Below are 20,877 nucleotides of genomic sequence, written 5' to 3'. Positions count from 1 at the left end.
TAAACAAAAAATGTGCAAAAACAGATCCTTGCAACTACAGACCAATCAGCCTGCTCCCAATTATCCGCAAAGTCATGGAATCCATCATTGCTTCGGATATCAAATCCTGCCTCTTCTCCAATAGCTTGAACTCTGCCGGATCTCTGCCGGCCAGATTTTTTTTTTTTAAATCCGTCCTAGCTCCCCCAACTCTATCCGTGCTCTGTCCCCCAAATATTCCTACAGGTCGCACAATATCTGCCAGCAACCCTCTTTGGTGCAACTGCCAAAATCAAGACTCTCTGCTCACCTTCACTCTTTCATTCGTCTTTTCTCCTGACTCTGGAACAAACTCCCTCACTCTCTTCAATCCCACTCATCCCTCCAGGTCTTTAAAACAGCTGTTCACCACCATCTCTTATCTTCCCCCATCCAAAACCTTGATCTTTTCTACACCCGTTAATTCACCCCCAGATCCACTTTTTTGAAATACCAACTTCTTTCCTGGAAGTCGTAGCAGTGTCCATGTGTTTTATACCTTTGCCACACCCCCCCCCCTTCCCATGCCTCCTCCTCCCCCCCCCCCCCCCAAGGCCTCTCCCTCCCACTGATCTCTGCTGTGCTACTTGTGTGCTTCCCCCTCTCTCCCCATCTTGTCTCGCTCTCCCTTTATTGTATGTTTTATGTGTCGGTTTTTTTCTTTTTTGTGATTCATGTTAGCTCTTACACGAGCCTCGATCTTGTATACAACCCCCCCCCCCCCCCCCCCCCAAAAAAAACCAATCGATTGACTCAAACTTTGTGTGTCATTGACCAGGCATGTCGATTAAAAGATGATCACCAAAACATCATTGGTCACATGGTCTGGCAGCCATATTGGATTGAAGGGAAATATTAAATAATTATATCTCTGAAACAGCTTACCCCATCGATGCAAAATTTTACAAATATCTGACACCATTGTTGCATATAGTTTGGAAATGATGATGTCGTAGGTCACGTGGTTTGGCAGCCATCTTAGATATAAAAACAAACCTTATCCGATCAACAAGAAACTTCACAAACGTGATCCCCTACCCATACATCTGCTGAGTGTACATTTTAAAAAGGTTATATGTCACGTGGTGTGGCAGCCATATTTGCTTGAATGCCGATATTTAAAAATATCCCTTATCTGAATCCGCATCACCGATCGATGTGAAACCTGTCTTGGCTGGTGAAAATGTGATACTTGAAAACAGCTGGAGGGATTTAAATCAAACTTGTTGATTTATAGGACAGTGAAAGAGAGCATCTACCCATTATGGGACTATGAGGAGGCATATTGGCGACAGTCGCATTGCTCTAGTTTAATGTCTGCTTTGAATCTTGTCTTTGTAATGTATTTTTCATCATGATTAGGCTTTAATTGTAAAGCTATTCTCTCAGGTTTCACCTTGAAGTGAATGGAAAACTAGAATTCATATTACACCTTACCCCATGCAGTCTTGAAAAACAATAACATGGGAAGGGGTTTTTTTTTTCTCACCTGGAACGTAATTCCGGGGAGCTTATACGATGGCGCGTCGTCCGTCCGTCTGTAAACACTTGCGACTTCTTCGAAACCGCTGAAGGGATTGTGACCAAACTTGGCACAAATTATATTTGTTGTGTTGTGACTAAAGTTTGTTCACGGCATTTAAAAAAAGTCGGGGTTTAAGGGGGTTTACCGGTGGTCAAAGTGTATCCAGGTTTGACATCCCCAAAATAGGTATTTGCTTTTTCCTCTGAAACTACACACACTATTTTGATGAAACTTGACCACAGCCTTCATCACCGGTGATGTGCAAAAGTTTGTTCACGGCACTAAGAAAATCGAAGTCTGAGGAGGTATACGGGGGGTCAAAGTGGGTCCAGGTTTGACCCCCCCCCCCCCCCCCCCCAAAAAAAAAATAGGTATTTGCTTTTTTCTCAGAAACTACACACGCAAATCCGATGAAACTTGACCACAACCTTCATCACCCATGATGTACCAGTTTGTTCAAGGCATTATTCAACTTGGGGGTTTGAGGCGGTATATGGTATATGGGGTGGGGGGTTTGCCCCTCCAAAATGTGTATTTTTTTGTTTGTTGAAAGTCTTCCGATGATTACCTTAGTCTGATTGTAAAGAGTGGCCACAAAGACCCTATGCACGCAGTTAGAATTTAGTTAGAATATATCTGTATGCTCCCCTCCATTCTCCGCACAAATTTGAATTTTTCTCCATGTTCTTCTGGACATCCTCTTCCATGTCGAGGGTTGAATAAAAGAAAGAATGATCGTTTTAAGGCCATTTTCCCCGCTAGAGCGGGGGTTAGCCTTGCGGGCCCCATGACAATCATGGTTCCTTGTTTGAGGCAATGTTTTTATCCCGGATGCCCTTCCTGACTCCAACCCTTGGTCACGCTCTTACAATGCGCAGGGATATGGTGTACCTATTCTAAATCGGGGTACACACCGTGATCATTCATCCCAGCAAGCTGGTACTCAATTTGCCGACCTCGGAAGGATGACAGGCTGAGTCAACCCCCCTGGCGTTAATTCAGCGATCGACCGGGATTCGAACCCAGGATCCTAGGATCCCAAGCCGGCACCCTAACCGCTAAGCCAAGGGTTGGAGATCATAAAACCAGCCCCTGACAGATGTTTTGAGGTCTTCAACTGTTGTTATGCAGAGATGAGAAATTTCCTCTTTCACAATGCCCCATCACATTTCACAATGTTAGGCAGCCTGGTGTTGGGCTACTGTCTGACGGTAGACACACACTTGTTCCGAGCTTTGTGAAAGGAACTGAGATTACCTTCAGTTGGATTTGCCTTCCATGAAGTGAATGAAAGTTGTTTCAGGGCAACTGAAACGCCACAAGATTCAGTGTACCATGGATGGGAGGAAGGATATGACAACTGAAGAAGAGAAGATAAATATGTCTGAAATCTGTCTGAATCTGAAGATAAATCTGTGCATGACAGAGAGCAATTTACTTTGGAAGAATTCCCAGGATGAGTTGATGTCAGAGGCAGTGGAGATGGGAGACCAGCCCAGATGATTGATGGCTGCTTGAAGACTGTGCCAGTTTGCCTGAGTGAAATGCCAGACTCGTCGGCGCTGAGGAGGCTCTCTGAAAATGGCCAGAGAGATATCCACTTTAACAAGCACATGATCAGAGGAACCGATTGGAGCAGAAGACGAACTGCAGACATTTGCAGGGAAGTTTGTCATAACCAAGTCCAGAAGAGAAGATACTCCGGTGACTGAGATCCGGATCGGGAAATTGACAGATTGTGTCAGTCCCAATGAGTCGCAGAAGTCCTTTGCTGAGGTACCATGGCTGGTGAGAGAGGAACCCACACCCAGCCAGCTGGCAGTTGAAGTCGCCACATATGAAGAAGAGAGTTGGGATGAGTTAGTTGATGTTGTCAGATAGCGAGATGTAAATGGAGTCATCACTATCTAGTGGACGGTACAACACACAGATGAACAAAAGGTGGGAGTGGAGGGAAAGCCGTAGCATAAAATGGTGTAATATTTTTTCAAGAACTGCTAAGCTGGTGTTTTTGAAAGTGGTAAAAAGATGATGTGTTGCATTGTGTTCAAGTATATAATTCAATTAAAATCAAATGAAAGGTTTTAAAGGCTGTGGGGAGGGAAAAAACTGTTTTTGGCAGTTTACCGCAGTTATGCACCGTTTTTTACCCCACCTTAATACATTAAATGAGCTATTCGTGCTTGTTGTTTGTGTCCTTTGACATCCCTAAAATCAACAAGTTTCCTGTTTGGAATGATTTTCAATTTTCACTGCCAGGCAGGCGGACAGACTAAGAATATTATCTTAAATTCTCCTCTGTGCATTTGGGACGAGATTCCATACAGTTTGCCAAATTCAGAGCCAAAGTTCTGCTAAACTGCAGGTTCCTGTTTTGATCTGTGTTCTACGTTATGAAAAATCGATAATTCAATTCAAATTAAGTAATTCCCTGATCATAGACTGACATCTCTTGGACAGACAGGGAGTGAATCAATCAAACGCATAGCCCTGCTGTGTGTGTGTCGAGTAATGAGGTTCAATATTTTTCTACAGCAAGAGCAGCTGCACAATACACTGGATGGCCATTGTATTGTGCAGCTGCACACAACGCATCTGATTAATGGGGAGGCCAATGAAGGACTTGGAAAATTTTGACCGAAGATTTTTTTTTTTCATGTTTCATTTTGGGCAATATTATTTGGAACGGGGACATTTTTCATTTTGGGCAATATTATTTGGAACGGGGAGTGGTTGTGGTGGCTGTGTTTGCAGCACACCTGATCCCGGACTGTGTCGTGTTTCTGAATTCCCCTCTCTAGGTTCCCATGGTACCCATGTAGCAAGCATTGCTGCAGGATACTACGCAGATGATCCACAGAGGAACGGCATAGCTCCCGGCGTCCAGATTGTGTCAATAAAGATTGGGGACAGCAGGTTGAGAACTATGGAAACGGGGACTGCCCTTATTCGAGCAGTGAGTGTGGTGGCTTAGCCGAAAAGATACTCTCCGCATTACAAAGGCTGTGGGTTCACATCCAGATAAAGGCAACAGTATTAAAGATTTGGATTCTTATCCCGTGTTCACACACTACTCCATCTATATAATAATAGCGTAAGGACTCGCCTTTGTTATCCCTTTTACGCCGCACCCAGTGACCCGATGCCCACGGCACAAATGGATTTATGATCTACGAACCGCGCTCTTTGTTTATCACGTACAGCCATACTCGAAAAATCTGAATTAGCCGACGTTGGGGCCCAAAAGCATCCGATTAACTGCCGATACGACGCCATCTTACGACGCCATCGTATTGGTGTCTGCTGGGCAAAGGCGAAGCAAGCCGTCCGCTGATTGGACAGGCGAAGGCGAAAGCAAGCCGTCCACTGAGTGGACAATCCAGAGCATGCATTTGTGCCGGTGTCGGCGATCGTTGTTCATATACGCACTCTTCATTCTCATCTTTCTTCCTAACTCTTACTCGGACAAGCAAATCCCCTATGCCATCCATAATGGTACACTCTATCCATACACCACATCCTCCCTTCCGTGGATGTTCCATGGGTTTCGGCTAGTAGCAACTATATCTGCATTGATTTCCAATAATTTTGATCCAGATCAAGGTTTTGACGTTCACATGAAAATACGTGTTAGGCGGCAGGTAGCGAACTCAGATGGCCAGTCATTCCCCCCCAGCTACTTATACTGGACGAAAGGCCAATCCATACTGCAAAAGTGCAAATCTTCATGCTACATCCATTTTCAGGCATTTCACACGACAACAGAGAAGCACAAATTTAACAATGCACAAACTTATTTACCTCTTTTAGATAGATTACGGTACCAATCCAGATCTTACAAAGAATGTGTGAGCCATATGTACACAGTTACTAGTCTCGCCGTAGTGAGTAGCGAGAAATAGTGAGTAACCTAGGTCTATGCTGTTCACAACTAGAGTACTGTATTTCCGCATCCACAATTCAATGTAAAATACGATAAAGTAAATCCACAATTCAATGTAAAATACGATAAAGTAAATCCACAATTCAATGTAAAATACTGTTACGGACCGCGGATAGGATGTTGTTTTGCCGAGCGGATGGCGCCGCGGCCCTAACAGTTACCCCGACTAACCCAATTCCTGGACGTTGGCCAAAATCGCGCCACAGATATTCAATGGGGAAAAGGCTAAAGCGAAGGATGTAAAGAAGAAAGAAAGACAAAGGGGTAAGAAATACCAATATAATTTATTTCTATTTACACCCAAAAGTAACCAAGGAAGAAGGAAGGATAATAAAATAATTTACAGAAGAACTCAGAGACACAGTGCAAATATTAACTTATACAAGCTTACTTATACCCAGGGACAAGACAAAAGACAGACTACAAGCACACTTACACGGGGGATGATGACAGGAATGGCAGGAGGTGGATGGCTGGAGGGAGCGGAAGGTTCAGCTGGAACCGCAGCCCGGTCGGGTTGGGGATGAGCAGCCGCCGCCCTTTCTCGATCGGCGCGTTTAGCAGCCGCCGTTCCTTCGCGGCCCCACTCGAAAACTGCCGTCAAGGCCCCGAAGCTGCTGTGGCTGAAGCTGCTGCGTGCCACTGCTCTTTCAGGGATCCTCTCTGGCGCAACTCCTTCTTGGAACCTTTGGCGCAACTCTTTTAATTCACCTCTCCCTCTCTTGCTTAGTCCAACAACCACTTCTCGGCTTTTGCGCGCGCGCTTTTATAGCGCCTCAGGCGATCAAGCCGCTAGTGTCCAGGACACGCCCATCGGTCAGCTCAGCTCGGCTCGGCCCTGATTGGTCGGCACGGCCCTCTGGCTCCGCCCTTGATGACGATGGGCGGGCACGCCCTTCTTCCCCGAGCTGACCACGCCGTAATGGCGGCAAATGCAGTTGGCAGTAGACGAAAGGGGGGTTGAAAGGGAATCTACCTTATTTCACTTGGTGCAATGGAGTATTTCAATTAATGGAAGACACAGCCTTACACTAATACACATAATAAGGATATAACTGTCAACAAGGGGGGAAATCTATGATTGGCTAACGTGTGGTGTTTATGAACTAATTATGGGACGCACTTTGACCTTTATACATAACTGGAGCAAGGAGGGCGATATTTTACAACAATTTACACAACAACAAAAAAAAAAAACCATTCTCATATCCACAACAATACGATAAGGTAAATCCACAATTCAATGTAAAATATGATAAGGTAAATCCACAATTCAATGTAAAATACGATAAGGTAAATCCACAATTTAATGTAAAGTATGATAAGGTATATCCACAATTCAATGTAAAATACGATAAGGTAAATCCACAATTTAATGTAAAGTATGATAAGGTAAATCCACAATTCAATGTAAAATATGATAAGGTAAATCCACAATTCAATGTAAAATATGATAAAGTAAATCCACAATTCAATGCAAAATACGATAAGGTAAATCCACAATTTAATGTAAAGTATGATAAGGTAAATCCACAATTCAATGTAAAATATGATAAGGTAAATCCACAATTCAATGGAACATATGAAAAGGTAAATCCACATTTCAATGTAAAATACGATAAGGTAAATCCACAATTTAATGTAAAGTATGATAAAGTAAATCCACAATTCAATGTAAAATACGATAAGGTAAATCCACAATTCAATGTAAAATACGATAAGGTAAATCCACAATTCAATGTAACATATGAAAAGGTAAATCCACAATTCAATGTAAAATACGATAAGGTAAATCCACAATTTAATGTAAAGTATGATAAGGTAAATCCACAATTCAATGTAAAATACAATAAGGTAAATCCACAATTTAATGTAAAGTATGATAACGGAAATCCACAATTCAATGTAAAATACGATAAGGTAAATCCACAATTCAATGTAACATATGAAAAGGTAAATCCACAATTCAATGTAAAATACGATAAGGTAAATCCACAATTTAATGTAAAGTATGATAAGGTAAATCCACAATTCAATGTAACATATGAAAAGGTAAATCCACAATTCAATGTAAAATACGATAAGGTAAATCCACAATTCAATGTAAAATATGATAAGGTAAATCCACAATTCAATGTAACATATGAAAAGGTAAATCCACAATTCAATGTAAAATACGATAAGGTAAATCCACAATTTAATGTAAAGTATGATAAGGTAAATCCACAATTCAATGTAAAATATGATAAGGTAAATCCACAATTCAATGTAAAATATGATAAAGTAAATCCACAATTCAATGTAAAATACGATAAGGTAAATCCACAATTTAATGTAAAGTATGATAAGGTAAATCCACAATTCAATGTAAAATATGATAAAGTAAATCCACAATTCAATGCAAAATACGATAAGGTAAATCCACAATTTAATGTAAAGTATGATAAGGTAAATCCACAATTCAATGTAAAATATGATAAGGTAAATCCACAATTCAATGGAACATATGAAAAGGTAAATCCACATTTCAATGTAAAATACGATAAGGTAAATCCACAATTTAATGTAAAGTATGATAAAGTAAATCCACAATTCAATGTAAAATACGATAAGGTAAATCCACAATTCAATGTAAAATACGATAAGGTAAATCCACAATTCAATGTAACATATGAAAAGGTAAATCCACAATTCAATGTAAAATACGATAAGGTAAATCCACAATTTAATGTAAAGTATGATAAGGTAAATCCACAATTCAATGTAAAATACAATAAGGTAAATCCACAATTTAATGTAAAGTATGATAACGGAAATCCACAATTCAATGTAAAATACGATAAGGTAAATCCACAATTCAATGTAACATATGAAAAGGTAAATCCACAATTCAATGTAAAATACGATAAGGTAAATCCACAATTTAATGTAAAGTATGATAAGGTAAATCCACAATTCAATGTAACATATGAAAAGGTAAATCCACAATTCAATGTAAAATACGATAAGGTAAATCCACAATTCAATGTAAAATATGATAAGGTAAATCCACAATTCAATGTAACATATGAAAAGGTAAATCCACAATTCAATGTAAAATACGATAAGGTAAATCCACAATTTAATGTAAAGTATGATAAGGTAAATCCACAATTCAATGTAAAATATGATAAGGTAAATCCACAATTCAATGTAAAATATGATAAAGTAAATCCACAATTCAATGTAAAATACGATAAGGTAAATCCACAATTTAATGTAAAGTATGATAAGGTAAATCCACAATTCAATGTAAAATATGATAAATTAAATCCACAATTCAATGTAAAATACGATAAGGTAAATCCACAATTTAATGTAAAGTATGATAAGGTAAATCCACAATTCAATGTAAAATATGATAAGGTAAATCCACAATTCAATGTAAAATATGATAAATTAAATCCACAATTCAATGTAAAATACGATAAGGTAAATCCACGATTTAATGTAAAGTATGATAAGGTAAATCCACAATTCAATGTAAAATATGATAAGATAAATCCACAATTCAATGTAAAATATGATAAATTAAATCCACAATTCAATGTAAAATACGATAAGGTAAATCCACGATTTAATGTAAAGTATGATAAATTAAATCCACAATTCAATGTAAAATACGATAAGGTAAATCCACAATTCAATGTAAAATATGATAAGATAAATCCATAATTCAATGTAAAATATGAAAAGGTAAATCCACAATTCAATGTAAATTACGATAAGTTAAATCCACAATTTAATGTAAAGTATGATAAGGTAAATCCACAATTCAATGTAAAATATGATAAGGTAAATCCACAATTCAATGTAACATATGAAAAGGTAAATCCACAATTCAATGTAAAATACGATAAGGTAAATCCACAATTTAATGTAAAGTATGATAAGGTAAATCCACAATTCAATGTAACATATGAAAAGGTAAATCCACAATTCAATGTAAAATACGATAAGGTAAATCCACAATTCAATGTAAAATATGATAAGGTAAATCCACAATTCAATGTAACATATGAAAAGGTAAATCCACAATTCAATGTAAAATACGATAAGGTAAATCCACAATTTAATGTAAAGTATGATAAGGTAAATCCACAATTCAATGTAAAATATGATAAGGTAAATCCACAATTCAATGTAAAATATGATAAAGTAAATCCACAATTCAATGTAAAATACGATAAGGTAAATCCACAATTTAATGTAAAGTATGATAAGGTAAATCCACAATTCAATGTAAAATATGATAAATTAAATCCACAATTCAATGTAAAATACGATAAGGTAAATCCACAATTTAATGTAAAGTATGATAAGGTAAATCCACAATTCAATGTAAAATATGATAAGGTAAATCCACAATTCAATGTAAAATATGATAAATTAAATCCACAATTCAATGTAAAATACGATAAGGTTAATCCACGATTTAATGTAAAGTATGATAAGGTAAATCCACAATTCAATGTAAAATATGATAAGATAAATCCACAATTCAATGTAAAATATGATAAATTAAATCCACAATTCAATGTAAAATACGATAAGGTAAATCCACGATTTAATGTAAAGTATGATAAATTAAATCCACAATTCAATGTAAAATACGATAAGGTAAATCCACAATTCAATGTAAAATATGAAAAGGTAAATCCATAATTCAATGTAAAATATGATAAGATAAATCCATAATTCAATGTAAAATATGAAAAGGTAAATCCACAATTCAATGTAAAATATGAAAAGGTAAATCCACAATTCAATGTAAAATATGATAAGAGAAATCCACAATTCAATGTAAAATATGATAAGGTAAATCCACAATTCAATGTAAAATATGATAAAGTAAATCCACAATTCAATGTAAAATACGATAAGGTAAATCCACAATTTAATGTAAAGTATGATAAGGTAAATCCACAATTCAATGTAAAATATGATAAATTAAATCCACAATTCAATGTAAAATACGATAAGGTAAATCCACAATTTCATGTAAAGTATGATAAGGTAAATCCACAATTCAATGTAAAATATGATAAGGTAAATCCACAATTCAATGTAAAATATGATAAATTAAATCCACAATTCAATGTAAAATACGATAAGGTAAATCCACGATTTAATGTAAAGTATGATAAATTAAATCCACAATTCAATGTAAAATACGATAAGGTAAATCCACAATTTCATGTAAAGTATGATAAGGTAAATCCACAATTCAATGTAAAATATGATAAGGTAAATCCACAATTCAATGTAAAATATGATAAATTAAATCCACAATTCAATGTAAAATACGATAAGGTAAATCCACGATTTAATGTAAAGTATGATAAGGTAAATCCACAATTCAATGTAAAATATGATAAGATAAATCCACAATTCAATGTAAAATATGATAAATTAAATCCACAATTCAATGTAAAATACGATAAGGTAAATCCACGATTTAATGTAAAGTATGATAAATTAAATCCACAATTCAATGTAAAATACGATAAGGTAAATCCACAATTCAATGTAAAATATGAAAAGGTAAATCCACAATTCAATGTAAAATATGAAAAGGTAAATCCATAATTCAATGTAAAATATGATAAGATAAATCCATAATTCAATGTAAAATATGAAAAGGTAAATCCACAATTCAATGTAAAATATGAAAAGGTAAATCCACAATTCAATGTAAAATATGATAAGAGAAATCCACAATTCAATGTAAAATATGATAAGGTAAATCCACAATTCAATGTAAAATATGATAAAGTAAATCCACAATTCAATGTAAAATACGATAAGGTAAATCCACAATTTAATGTAAAGTATGATAAGGTAAATCCACAATTCAATGTAAAATATGATAAATTAAATCCACAATTCAATGTAAAATACGATAAGGTAAATCCACAATTTCATGTAAAGTATGATAAGGTAAATCCACAATTCAATGTAAAATATGATAAGGTAAATCCACAATTCAATGTAAAATATGATAAATTAAATCCACAATTCAATGTAAAATACGATAAGGTAAATCCACGATTTAATGTAAAGTATGATAAGGTAAATCCACAATTCAATGTAAAATATGATAAGGTAAATCCACAATTCAATGTAAAATATGATAAATTAAATCCACAATTCAATGTAAAATACGATAAGGTAAATCCACGATTTAATGTAAAGTATGATAAATTAAATCCACAATTCAATGTAAAATACGATAAGGTAAATCCACAATTCAATGTAAAATATGAAAAGGTAAATCCACAATTCAATGTAAAATATGATAAGGTAAATCCATAATTCAATGTAAAATATGATAAGGTAAATCCACAATTCAATGTAAAATATGAAAAGGTAAATCCATAATTCAATGTAAAATATGATAAGATAAATCCACAATTCAATGTAAAATATGATAAGGTAAATCCACAATTCAATGTAAAATACGATAAGGTAAATCCACAATTTAATGTAAACATTTCAATATCATTATTGAAGCCAATTTCAAAAGCAGACAAACTTCAATGTTCCCGGAAACCTGCAAGCTTGTTTAAAGCACGGCTTAATGCACCGTCTGTCCATGTCACCAACGAGGAAATATTGAAATCTGGTACAGGTGAAAGTCCTGTACAGGTGAAAGTCCCGCACAAGCGGCGACATCAACGCCAAAGATTGGAATGAATAGAAATATCCAATGCTTCAGGAGACCATTAATTTACTCATGTCTGCATTGCATAAACTATTGATTTTGATGTGCCTTGCTCAACTTTCCCGTCGTATTTTGCAATCCGTATATCATTGCTTCCTTCCAATGACACATTGCTTCCAGATTTCATCGATTCCTTTCATTGACACATTGCTTCCATATTTCATTGCTTCCTTCCATTGACACATTGCTTCCATATTTCATTGCTTCCTTCCAATGACACATTGCTTCCATATTTCATTGCTTCCTTCCAATGACACATTGCTTCCAGATTTCATCGATTCCTTTCATTGACACATTGCTTCCATATTTCATTGCTTCCTTCCAATGACACATTGCTTCCATATTTCATCGATTCCTTTCATTGACACATTGCTTCCATATTTCATTGCTTCCTTCCATTGACACATTGCTTCCATATTTCATTGCTTCCTTCCAATGACACATTGCTTCCATATTTCATTGCTTCTTTCCAATGACACATTGCTTCCATATTTCATTGATTCCGTACAATGACTCATTGCTTCCATATTTCATTGCTTCCTTCCAATGACACATTGCTTCCATATTTCATTGCTTTCTGGAAGCATTGCTTCCATATTTCATTGCTTACTTCCATTGACACATTGCTTCCATATTTCATTGCTTCCTTCCAATGACACATTGCTTCCATATTTAATTGATTCCATACAATGACACATTGCTTCCATATTTCATTGATTCCGTACAATGACACATTGCTTCCATATTTCATTGATTCCGTACAATGACACATTGCTTCCATATTTCATTGATTCCATACAATGACACATTGCTTCCATACAGTCATGTGAAAAAGTAAGTACACCCCATGTAAAGTTTTGACTTTTTCAACATATTTCAACATACAGCTATTTGATCTTCATTTCAACAATATTGATCGATAAAGGTGATATAATATAACAAATATCATGAAACATTTACATTTTGTAGTCCATTGTATAATTTAAAAAAACATAAATGCAAATTTTGCATGTGGAAAAAGTAAGTACACCCTTACATTTATCACTACTTCAAATACCTAAAATTAGAATGAGGTGCACCAGCTCAGGTGCAAATGATTAGAACATCGTTAGAGAGGATCTTGGAAGAACCTGTCTTGTTTAAACCTCAGCCATTTCGTTTGGTTTGCTCTTTGTTGCTGAAGTGTGCGGCGTCACCATGCCAAGATCAAAAGAGCCCTCTGAGGCCTTCAGAAAGAAGGTTATAGATGCCTACGAGTCTGGGAAGGGATTTAAAAAGATCTCCAAACAATTTGAAATCAATCATTCGACTGTCCGGAAGATCATCTAAAAGGGGAAAAGATTCCAAACAACTGCCAACTTGTTCAGGCTAGGCCGCCCCTGCAAGTTCAATGGCTGAAAAGAAAGAAATGGAGGGTTCTGGAATGGCCAAGTCAAAGCCCGGATCTAAATCCCATCGAGATGTTTTTGTTTTTGTTTTTGTTTTTTGTATACAGAATCGAGGCTTGTGAAAGAGCTGACATTTATCAAACAAACAAATCAAACAAACAAGCAAACAAAGTATATAAAAAGGGGAGTGGCAGACAAGATGGGGAGAGAAGGGGAGGAAGCACACAAACAACATTTGAGAGCAGGGACATCGGGAGATGTGTTGGAGGGAGAGGGTTTGGGGGGAGGCAGGATTGGTATAAAACGCAAGGACACCAAGGACTTCCAGGAAAGCAGTTGATATTTCAAAAAAGTGGATTTGGGGTGAAATTAGCAGGGGTAGAAAAGATCAAGGTTTTGGATTGGGGAAGATAAGAGATGGTGGTGAACAGCTGTTTTAAAGATCTGGAGGGAGGAGTGGGATTGAAGAGAGTGAGGGAGTTTGTTCCAGAGGCGGGAGAAAAGAGGAATGAAGGAATGGTGAAGGTGAGCAGAGAGTCTTGATTTTGGCAGTTTAACCATAAGAGGGTTGCAGGCAGATCTTGTGCGACCTGTAGGAATATTTGGGAGACAGAGCACAGACAGGGCTGGGGGGGCTTGGCCAGAGAGGAGTCGGTAGAAGATGGAAAGACCACCAACCTGCCTGCGGTGAGTAAGTGAAAGGCCCTCGGAGATAGTGTCATTGTGGGAGATTCCAATGACTCTGAACGCTTTGGTTTCAACAGCGTGAAGACGAGCTAGGTGTGAGGCAGGAGCACCAGCCCAGAGGGGAGAGCAGTACTCCATTGAGCTGCAGATGAAAGCCTTGTATGTGGTGAGGAGCTCAGGTGTGCCAAGGAAGGACTTCGCACGACGGAGGATGCCCAGTCGGCGACTGGCTTTGGAGGCCAGCTTGGAAATGCGGTTTTCCCAGGAAAGATCATGGCAGATAGTGAGACCCAAAAGCTTAGGTGACAGAACTTCTTGGAGAGGATTATTCAGAAAGTAGATGGGAGGGTTGTCCAGTCGGTCTTTTCGGAGAAACATCGTGAGAGTGTGAGATTTGTCTGGATTGAAAGACATGTCCACTTGTTTGCCCAGTCTGTGATTTTGTCCAGGTCTGCAGAGAGTGAGGAGGCAGCAGACTGCCGATCTGAAGGATGAGGAATGGAGCGGCAGAGAGTGGAGTCATCAGCAAAGAGATAGAGGATTTTCAAGAGAGTCAGAGAGATCATTGATGAAGACCAGAAAAAGCACAGGGCCTAGAACACTGCCTTCGGGAACTCCAGCCTGAACAGGAAGAGGAGATGAGAGAAACCCTTTCAGGGCCACACGTTGACTACGACTAGAGAGGAAGTCCGCCAGCCATGCGTGGAGATTTCCATGGATACCAAAGGAGGAGAGTTTGGTGAGCAGAGCGGGGTGCCAGACCGTATCGAAGGCACGAGATATGTCGAGGGAGGCAGCTCTAATTTCCTGTTTGGCATTGAGGACCTCCATCCATTGTTGAGACAGCAGAATCAGCATGTCCAGAGTAGAGTGACCTGGTCTGAAACCAAATTGATGATCAGAGATCAAGCCATTGGAGAAGAGGAAAGATTTCACATCCGAAGCAATGATGGATTCCATGACTTTGCTGATAATTGGGAGAAGGCTGATTGGTCTGTAGTTGCTAGGATCTGTTTTTGCACCTTTTTTGTGTAAAGCGGTGATGTTGGCTGATTTCGAAGCAGATGGCAGTTGACCTTGAGCAAAAGAGAGGGTGAAGAGAACAGAGAGAGGGAGTGAAAGAGCGGAAGAACAGGATTTTAGGACCCGTGGGCTGATGCCGTCAGGTCCAGTTGCAGAATCAGAGTCGAGGGTTGACAGAAACTTTTCCACCTTGTCAGGAGGAAAGGACACGGAGTCCAGGAGCAGCTGGGTACGACTGGGTACGGTGGGTACAGAGAGGGATGGGTTTGGGACACAAGATTTAGAGGCAAACACAGAGTTGAGGCATTCAGCTTTTTCATGTGCGGAGTCAGCTGTTTCGCCATTTGAGGTAAGGGATGGGATGGAGGGGGAACAAACACCAGAAACAGATTTGACCAGACGCCACCAGGATTTGGAAGAGGGAGACAGATAAGAGAGTTCGGTCTTGAGGACGGAGAGATATTGTTTCCTGGCTCTCCTGAGGGTGGACACACACTTGTTTCGGGCTTTGTGAAAGGAAATGAGATTTCCTTCCGTTGGATTCGCTTTCCAGGAGACGAAGGCAAGTTGTTTCTGGGCAACAGCCTCACCACAAGATTCCGTGTACTATGGACGGGAGGAAGGGTATGACAACTGAAGACGAGATGGGATAAATCTGTGCATGAGAGAGAGCAATTTACTTTGGAAGAATTCCCAGGATGAGTTGATGTCAGAGGTGGCAGAGATGGGAGACCAGTCCTGATGATTGATGGCTGCTTGAAGACCGTGCCAGTTGGCCTGAGTGAAATGCCAGACTCGTCGACGCTGAGGAGGCTCCCTGAGAATGGTACGAGAGATGTCCACTTTAACAAGCACATGATCAGATGAGCCGATTGGAGCAGAAGAAGAGCAGCAGACATTTTCAGGGAAGTTAGTCATAACCAAGTCCAGAAGAGAAGATGCTCCATTGACTGAGATCCGGGTCGGGAAATTGACAGATTGTGTCAGTCCCAGTGAGTCGCAGAAGTCCTTTGCTGAGGAGCCATGGCTGGTGAAAGCGGTACCCACACCCAGCCAACTGGCATGGTGACAATTGAAATCACCACATATGAGGAAGAGAGAGTTGCGTTGAGTAGATAGAAGTTGGTCCATATTATCAGACAGCGAGATGTAGATGGAGTCATCACTGTTTGGTGGACGGTACAACACACATATGAACAAGAGGTGGGAGCGAAGGGGAAGCCGTAGCCAGAGGTATTCCTGGGGGTGAGGTGGAGAGAGTGCAGTGCAGGGCGAGTGAGGAAGAGAGTTTTTGATAAAGATAGCAACCCCACATCCAGGACGAGGCTCAGGTCTATCAAACCGGAGGAGGGAGTAACCTGGGAGAGATACCAAGGAATCGGAGACATCATGAAGGAGGAAAGTTTCTGTTTAGGCAGATCACGTCTGGTTGGTCAGAAGCAACCTGTATGGAGAGATCAGTTAAGTTTGAACAAAGGCCCCGGATGTTTGAGGTCCATACCGTTAATGAAGAGGAAGGGGGAGCATCGGATACAGAACAGGGAGGAGGTGGGGTAGGGTAAGATGTGGAAGAGGTAGGGAGAGCTGTTGAAGGTGTGTCGGAGATTTCAGAATAGCTCGGAGAAAGGGAAGGATGGGGCGGACAAAAGGTTTGATGGTGATTGGGTGAGGCACAATGAGGTGTTATTTGAGGAATGGGAAGAGCGAGGAAGAAGGTTGGGGGAGATGGAGGTGAGAGCTGGAAGGGGGAAGAAGCGGGGAGGACGCTTTGAGGAGGAGGTGTGAGGGGGGGGGGGGGGGGAATGGAGAAGAAATGAGGGTGGGAAGATTTGAAGGGGAGGGTCGAGGGGGGAGTTTATGCGGGGAGGGGTTAGGGGGAGTTTAGGAGGGAAGGGACAAGGGGAGGGATTTGAAAGGGATGGGTGATGGGGAGGATTTGGAGGGGAGGGGGAAGATTTGAAAGGGATGGGTGATGGGGAAGGTTTGGAGGGGAGGGGTGATGTGGAAGATTTGGAGGGGAGGGGTGAGATTGGATTTTAGAAAGTGTACGATTAATGGGAAACGAACATTTATTGCAAAATGAAATGTTGTGGGGGGATTTGAAACGAGCTGTGCATGCAAGAAACCCCTCAAACATCACACAGCTGAAATAATTCTGCATGGAGGAGTGGGCAAAAAATTCTCCCAGCCGATGTCAGAGACTCGTAGACAGTTATAAGAAATGCCTACTTGAGGTTGTTTCTGTCAAAGGGGGCAATACCACCTGTGAGAGCCAAGGATGTACTTACTTTTTCCACATGTGAAATTTTCATTTATGTTTATTTAAATTATACAATGGACTACAAAATGTAAATGTTTCATGATATTTGTTATGTTATATCACCTTTATCGATCAATATTGTTGAAATGAAGATCAAATAACTGTATGTTGAAAAAGTCAAAACTTTACATGGGGTGCACTTACTTTTTCACGTGACTGTATTTCATTGCTTCCTTCCAATGACGCACATCCCAGTGTGTACCCTGGATCCCAGTGTGTACCCTGGATCCCAGTGTGTACCCTGGATAAGAATAGGTACGCCGTATCCCTGCGTGTTGTAAGAGGCGACTAAGAGGGTTGGCGTCAGGAAGGGCATCCGGCCATAAAAACATTGCCTCAAAAAAATAGAGAACCATGACAATTACAACTACATATGAGCAGGGTACAGCCCGAAGTGGAGATCGGTTTCTGAGGTTTGGGACATGGAATGTAGGGACAATGACAGGGAGATCAGGAGAAGTGGTGGAAGTATTGGTCAGAAGAAGAGTGGACATATGTTGTGTGCAAGAGACGAGATGGAAGGGAAGTGGTGTGAGAATGGTGAAGGGTAGGCAGGGACAGAAATACAAGTTTGTGTGGCAAGGGTGCCCGGAGGGCGTGAATGGTGTTGGTGTCCTGTTTTCTGAGGAGTTTGTAGACAGTGTGGTGAGTGTGACTAGAGTGAGTGATAGGTTGCTGATGTAGTCAGGTTCACTATGTCAATAAATTATATTTCGTTCAAAATCATGGAAGATTAGCAAACCTATACATTTTTGGAAAGGTTATAGCATACGGAAACTAAAAATCAATGTTTACATTTGGAGAGATACCTGTATGGTGGCCATTTTGGATTTTCAAAATGGCCACTGTAAAATACATATTTTGTTCTATTTCTGCCTCTAATTACCCTAAAAACTTTTTAAAATATACTAAACCGATATTTTCAGGGACAAGGAATCCAATGAAAGTATCAAATTAGTGCTATGGGGAATGGTAAGACACGAATCAAAGGTTGTGAATTGCAAAATACTGTCTTTATATTCGCGATAAGTTGCATAATCAAATACATGTTATCATTTTGTACAGGCAGTTAATAACATCAAAATGTGTCACAATAATTCATATCACCAAACATACACAGGCAGTCAGCAAAATCATATATACACATGCAGTCAGTATAACTTCACATCTACACAGGCAGTCAATGACAAAATATACACAGGCAGTCAATGGCATCAAACATACACGATTACAGAATATGCCATTTAGAGTTCGTCATCACTGTCCCGTGTGTCGTATCCGACAATATAGTCCGCATCGTTTTCACAGTCCGTTCCACACAAGCAAAGGTCGGTCAAATTGATTGGCAAATCGAATTGGTCGAATGGTCGATCGAATCGAATCGAATCAATCGAATTGGTCGAATGGTCGAATGGTCGATCAAAGCGATTGGTCGAATGGTCGAATTGGTCGAATGGAATTGGTCGATTGGTCGAATTGGTCGAATCGAATTGGTCGGAATTGGCAAATGTAAACATTGATTTTCAGATTTTCCATGTAATAACGTTTCCAAAAATGTATAGGTTTGCTAATCTACCATGATTTTGAACGAAAAAACATAGTGAACCTGACTAAGGGTAAAATGATGATTGGAAAGCTCTTGGTGAACGTCATCTCGGGATATGCTTCGCAGGTTGGTCGAAGCGATGAAGAGAAGGACAGGTTCTGGTGTGCGATAGAGAAGCTGATGGAAAACGTGAAAGATGAGGAAGTTGTTGTGGTAGGAGGAGACCGAAATGGACATGTGGGAAGGAGTATGGATGGTTTTGACGGAGTTCATGGGGGTTACGGATATGGTGTGAGAAATGGAGAAGGTGAAAGGATTTTGGAGTTTGCTGATGGAGCTGATTTGTTGATTTGTAATACTCAGTTCCAGAAAGAGGATAATAAGCTTGTTACATACACGTGGGTCGACGACAACCGTTGACTACCTGATGGTGCGTAGGCGAGATAGGGGGCACCTCCGGGACACAAAGGTGATCCCGGGGGAGGAGGCTGTTTCACAGCACCACTTGGTTGTCTGCGATGTAAGGGTGAAAGGTGCGAGGAGAGCTCGGCGGGTGAAGTGCCAACCGAGAATGAAGGTGTGGAGGTTGAAAGAGGTGACAGTAAGGGAGGCATTAAAAGAGAGGCTGAGTAGGGTCGAGGATGATGTGGTTGAGCTTGAAAGTGGTTGGATGTCAATGAAAGCTAGTCTGTTGGGAGCCGTTGGTGAGGTATGTGGATGGACAAAAGGACCACCGAGGCACTCGGAAACATGGTGGTGGGATGATGAAGTTGGAAAGAGGATTGACGAGAAGAGGAAGAAGTTCAAGGAGTGGCAGAAGGCGAAGGGTACGGGAGCAGAAACAGCAGAGCATGAAAGTTGTAAGGCAGCCAGGAAGGCTGCAAAGAAAGAGGTAGCAAAGGCGCAGGAGGCATGTAGGAAAATGTTCGGAGAACGCTTGGATTCGAAAGAGGGTCAGAAAGCAGTATTCAGGATTGCAAAGCACATAGCGAAAGAGAGTTGTGATGTGATGGGGGTGAGTTGCTTGAAGGATGAAGTGGGACAAATCATTGTCGACCCAGATGGAATTAAAGGAAGATGGAAAAGATATATGGAAATGCTGTTGAATACAGAGAATGAATGGGATGGCAACATAGAGAGTAACCCAGTTTTAGGACCGGCAGAGAAGATAACTGAGAAGGAAGTTGAGGAAGCGATAAAAGCAATGAAGGGTAGAAAAGCAGGACGGCCGACGGGAGTTGTGGGAGACATGTTGAAGGCAGCAGGAAGTTGGGGTGTGAAGAGAATGACAGAGATCTGTAATCTGGTGGTGAAAGAAGGCCGCATTCCAGTGGATTGGGAACTGAGTACCCTCGTCCCTCTATACAAGGGGAAAGGTGACCCTCTGGAGTGTGGCTCGTACCGAGCGATAAAGTTATTGGAGCATGGAATGAAGGTATTGGAAAGGGTGTTGGAGAGGAGGATAAGGAAGAAAGTGAAGATAGACGAAATGCAGTTTGGATTCATGCCAGGAAGAGGAACGACAGATGCGCTTTTCATTGTGAGGCAGTTGCAGGAGAAGTACATGGAGAAGAGGAAGAAGTTGTTTCTTGGGTTTGTTGATCTGGAGAAAGCATTCGATCGGGTTCCACGCAAAGTATTGACATGGGCATTGAGGAAGTTAG

General features: G+C 39.9%; 1 protein-coding gene across 4 annotated transcripts in view; it reads left to right on the top strand.

Annotated features, from left to right (window-relative positions):
• The window catches only part of TPP2 (tripeptidyl peptidase 2), a 201,391-nt gene that overhangs the window by 87,070 nt on the left and 93,444 nt on the right, over positions 1-20,877 (top strand). For all 4 annotated transcript variants that reach the window (XM_078778530.1, XM_078778531.1, XM_078778532.1 and 1 more), the window contains one exon: positions 4,345-4,499. In XM_078778530.1, the coding sequence (XP_078634656.1) occupies positions 4,345-4,499 (155 nt within the window). The remainder of the gene's footprint in view (positions 1-4,344; positions 4,500-20,877) is intronic.

This window comes from Myxine glutinosa, chromosome 5 (genome assembly GCF_964187855.1).
Source record: "Myxine glutinosa chromosome 5, kmMyxGlut1.1, whole genome shotgun sequence".
NCBI lineage: Eukaryota > Metazoa > Chordata > Myxini > Myxiniformes > Myxinidae > Myxine > Myxine glutinosa.
The sequence above is the reverse complement of the archived record's forward strand: the minus strand, read 5'-3'. Positions and strand labels throughout refer to the sequence as shown.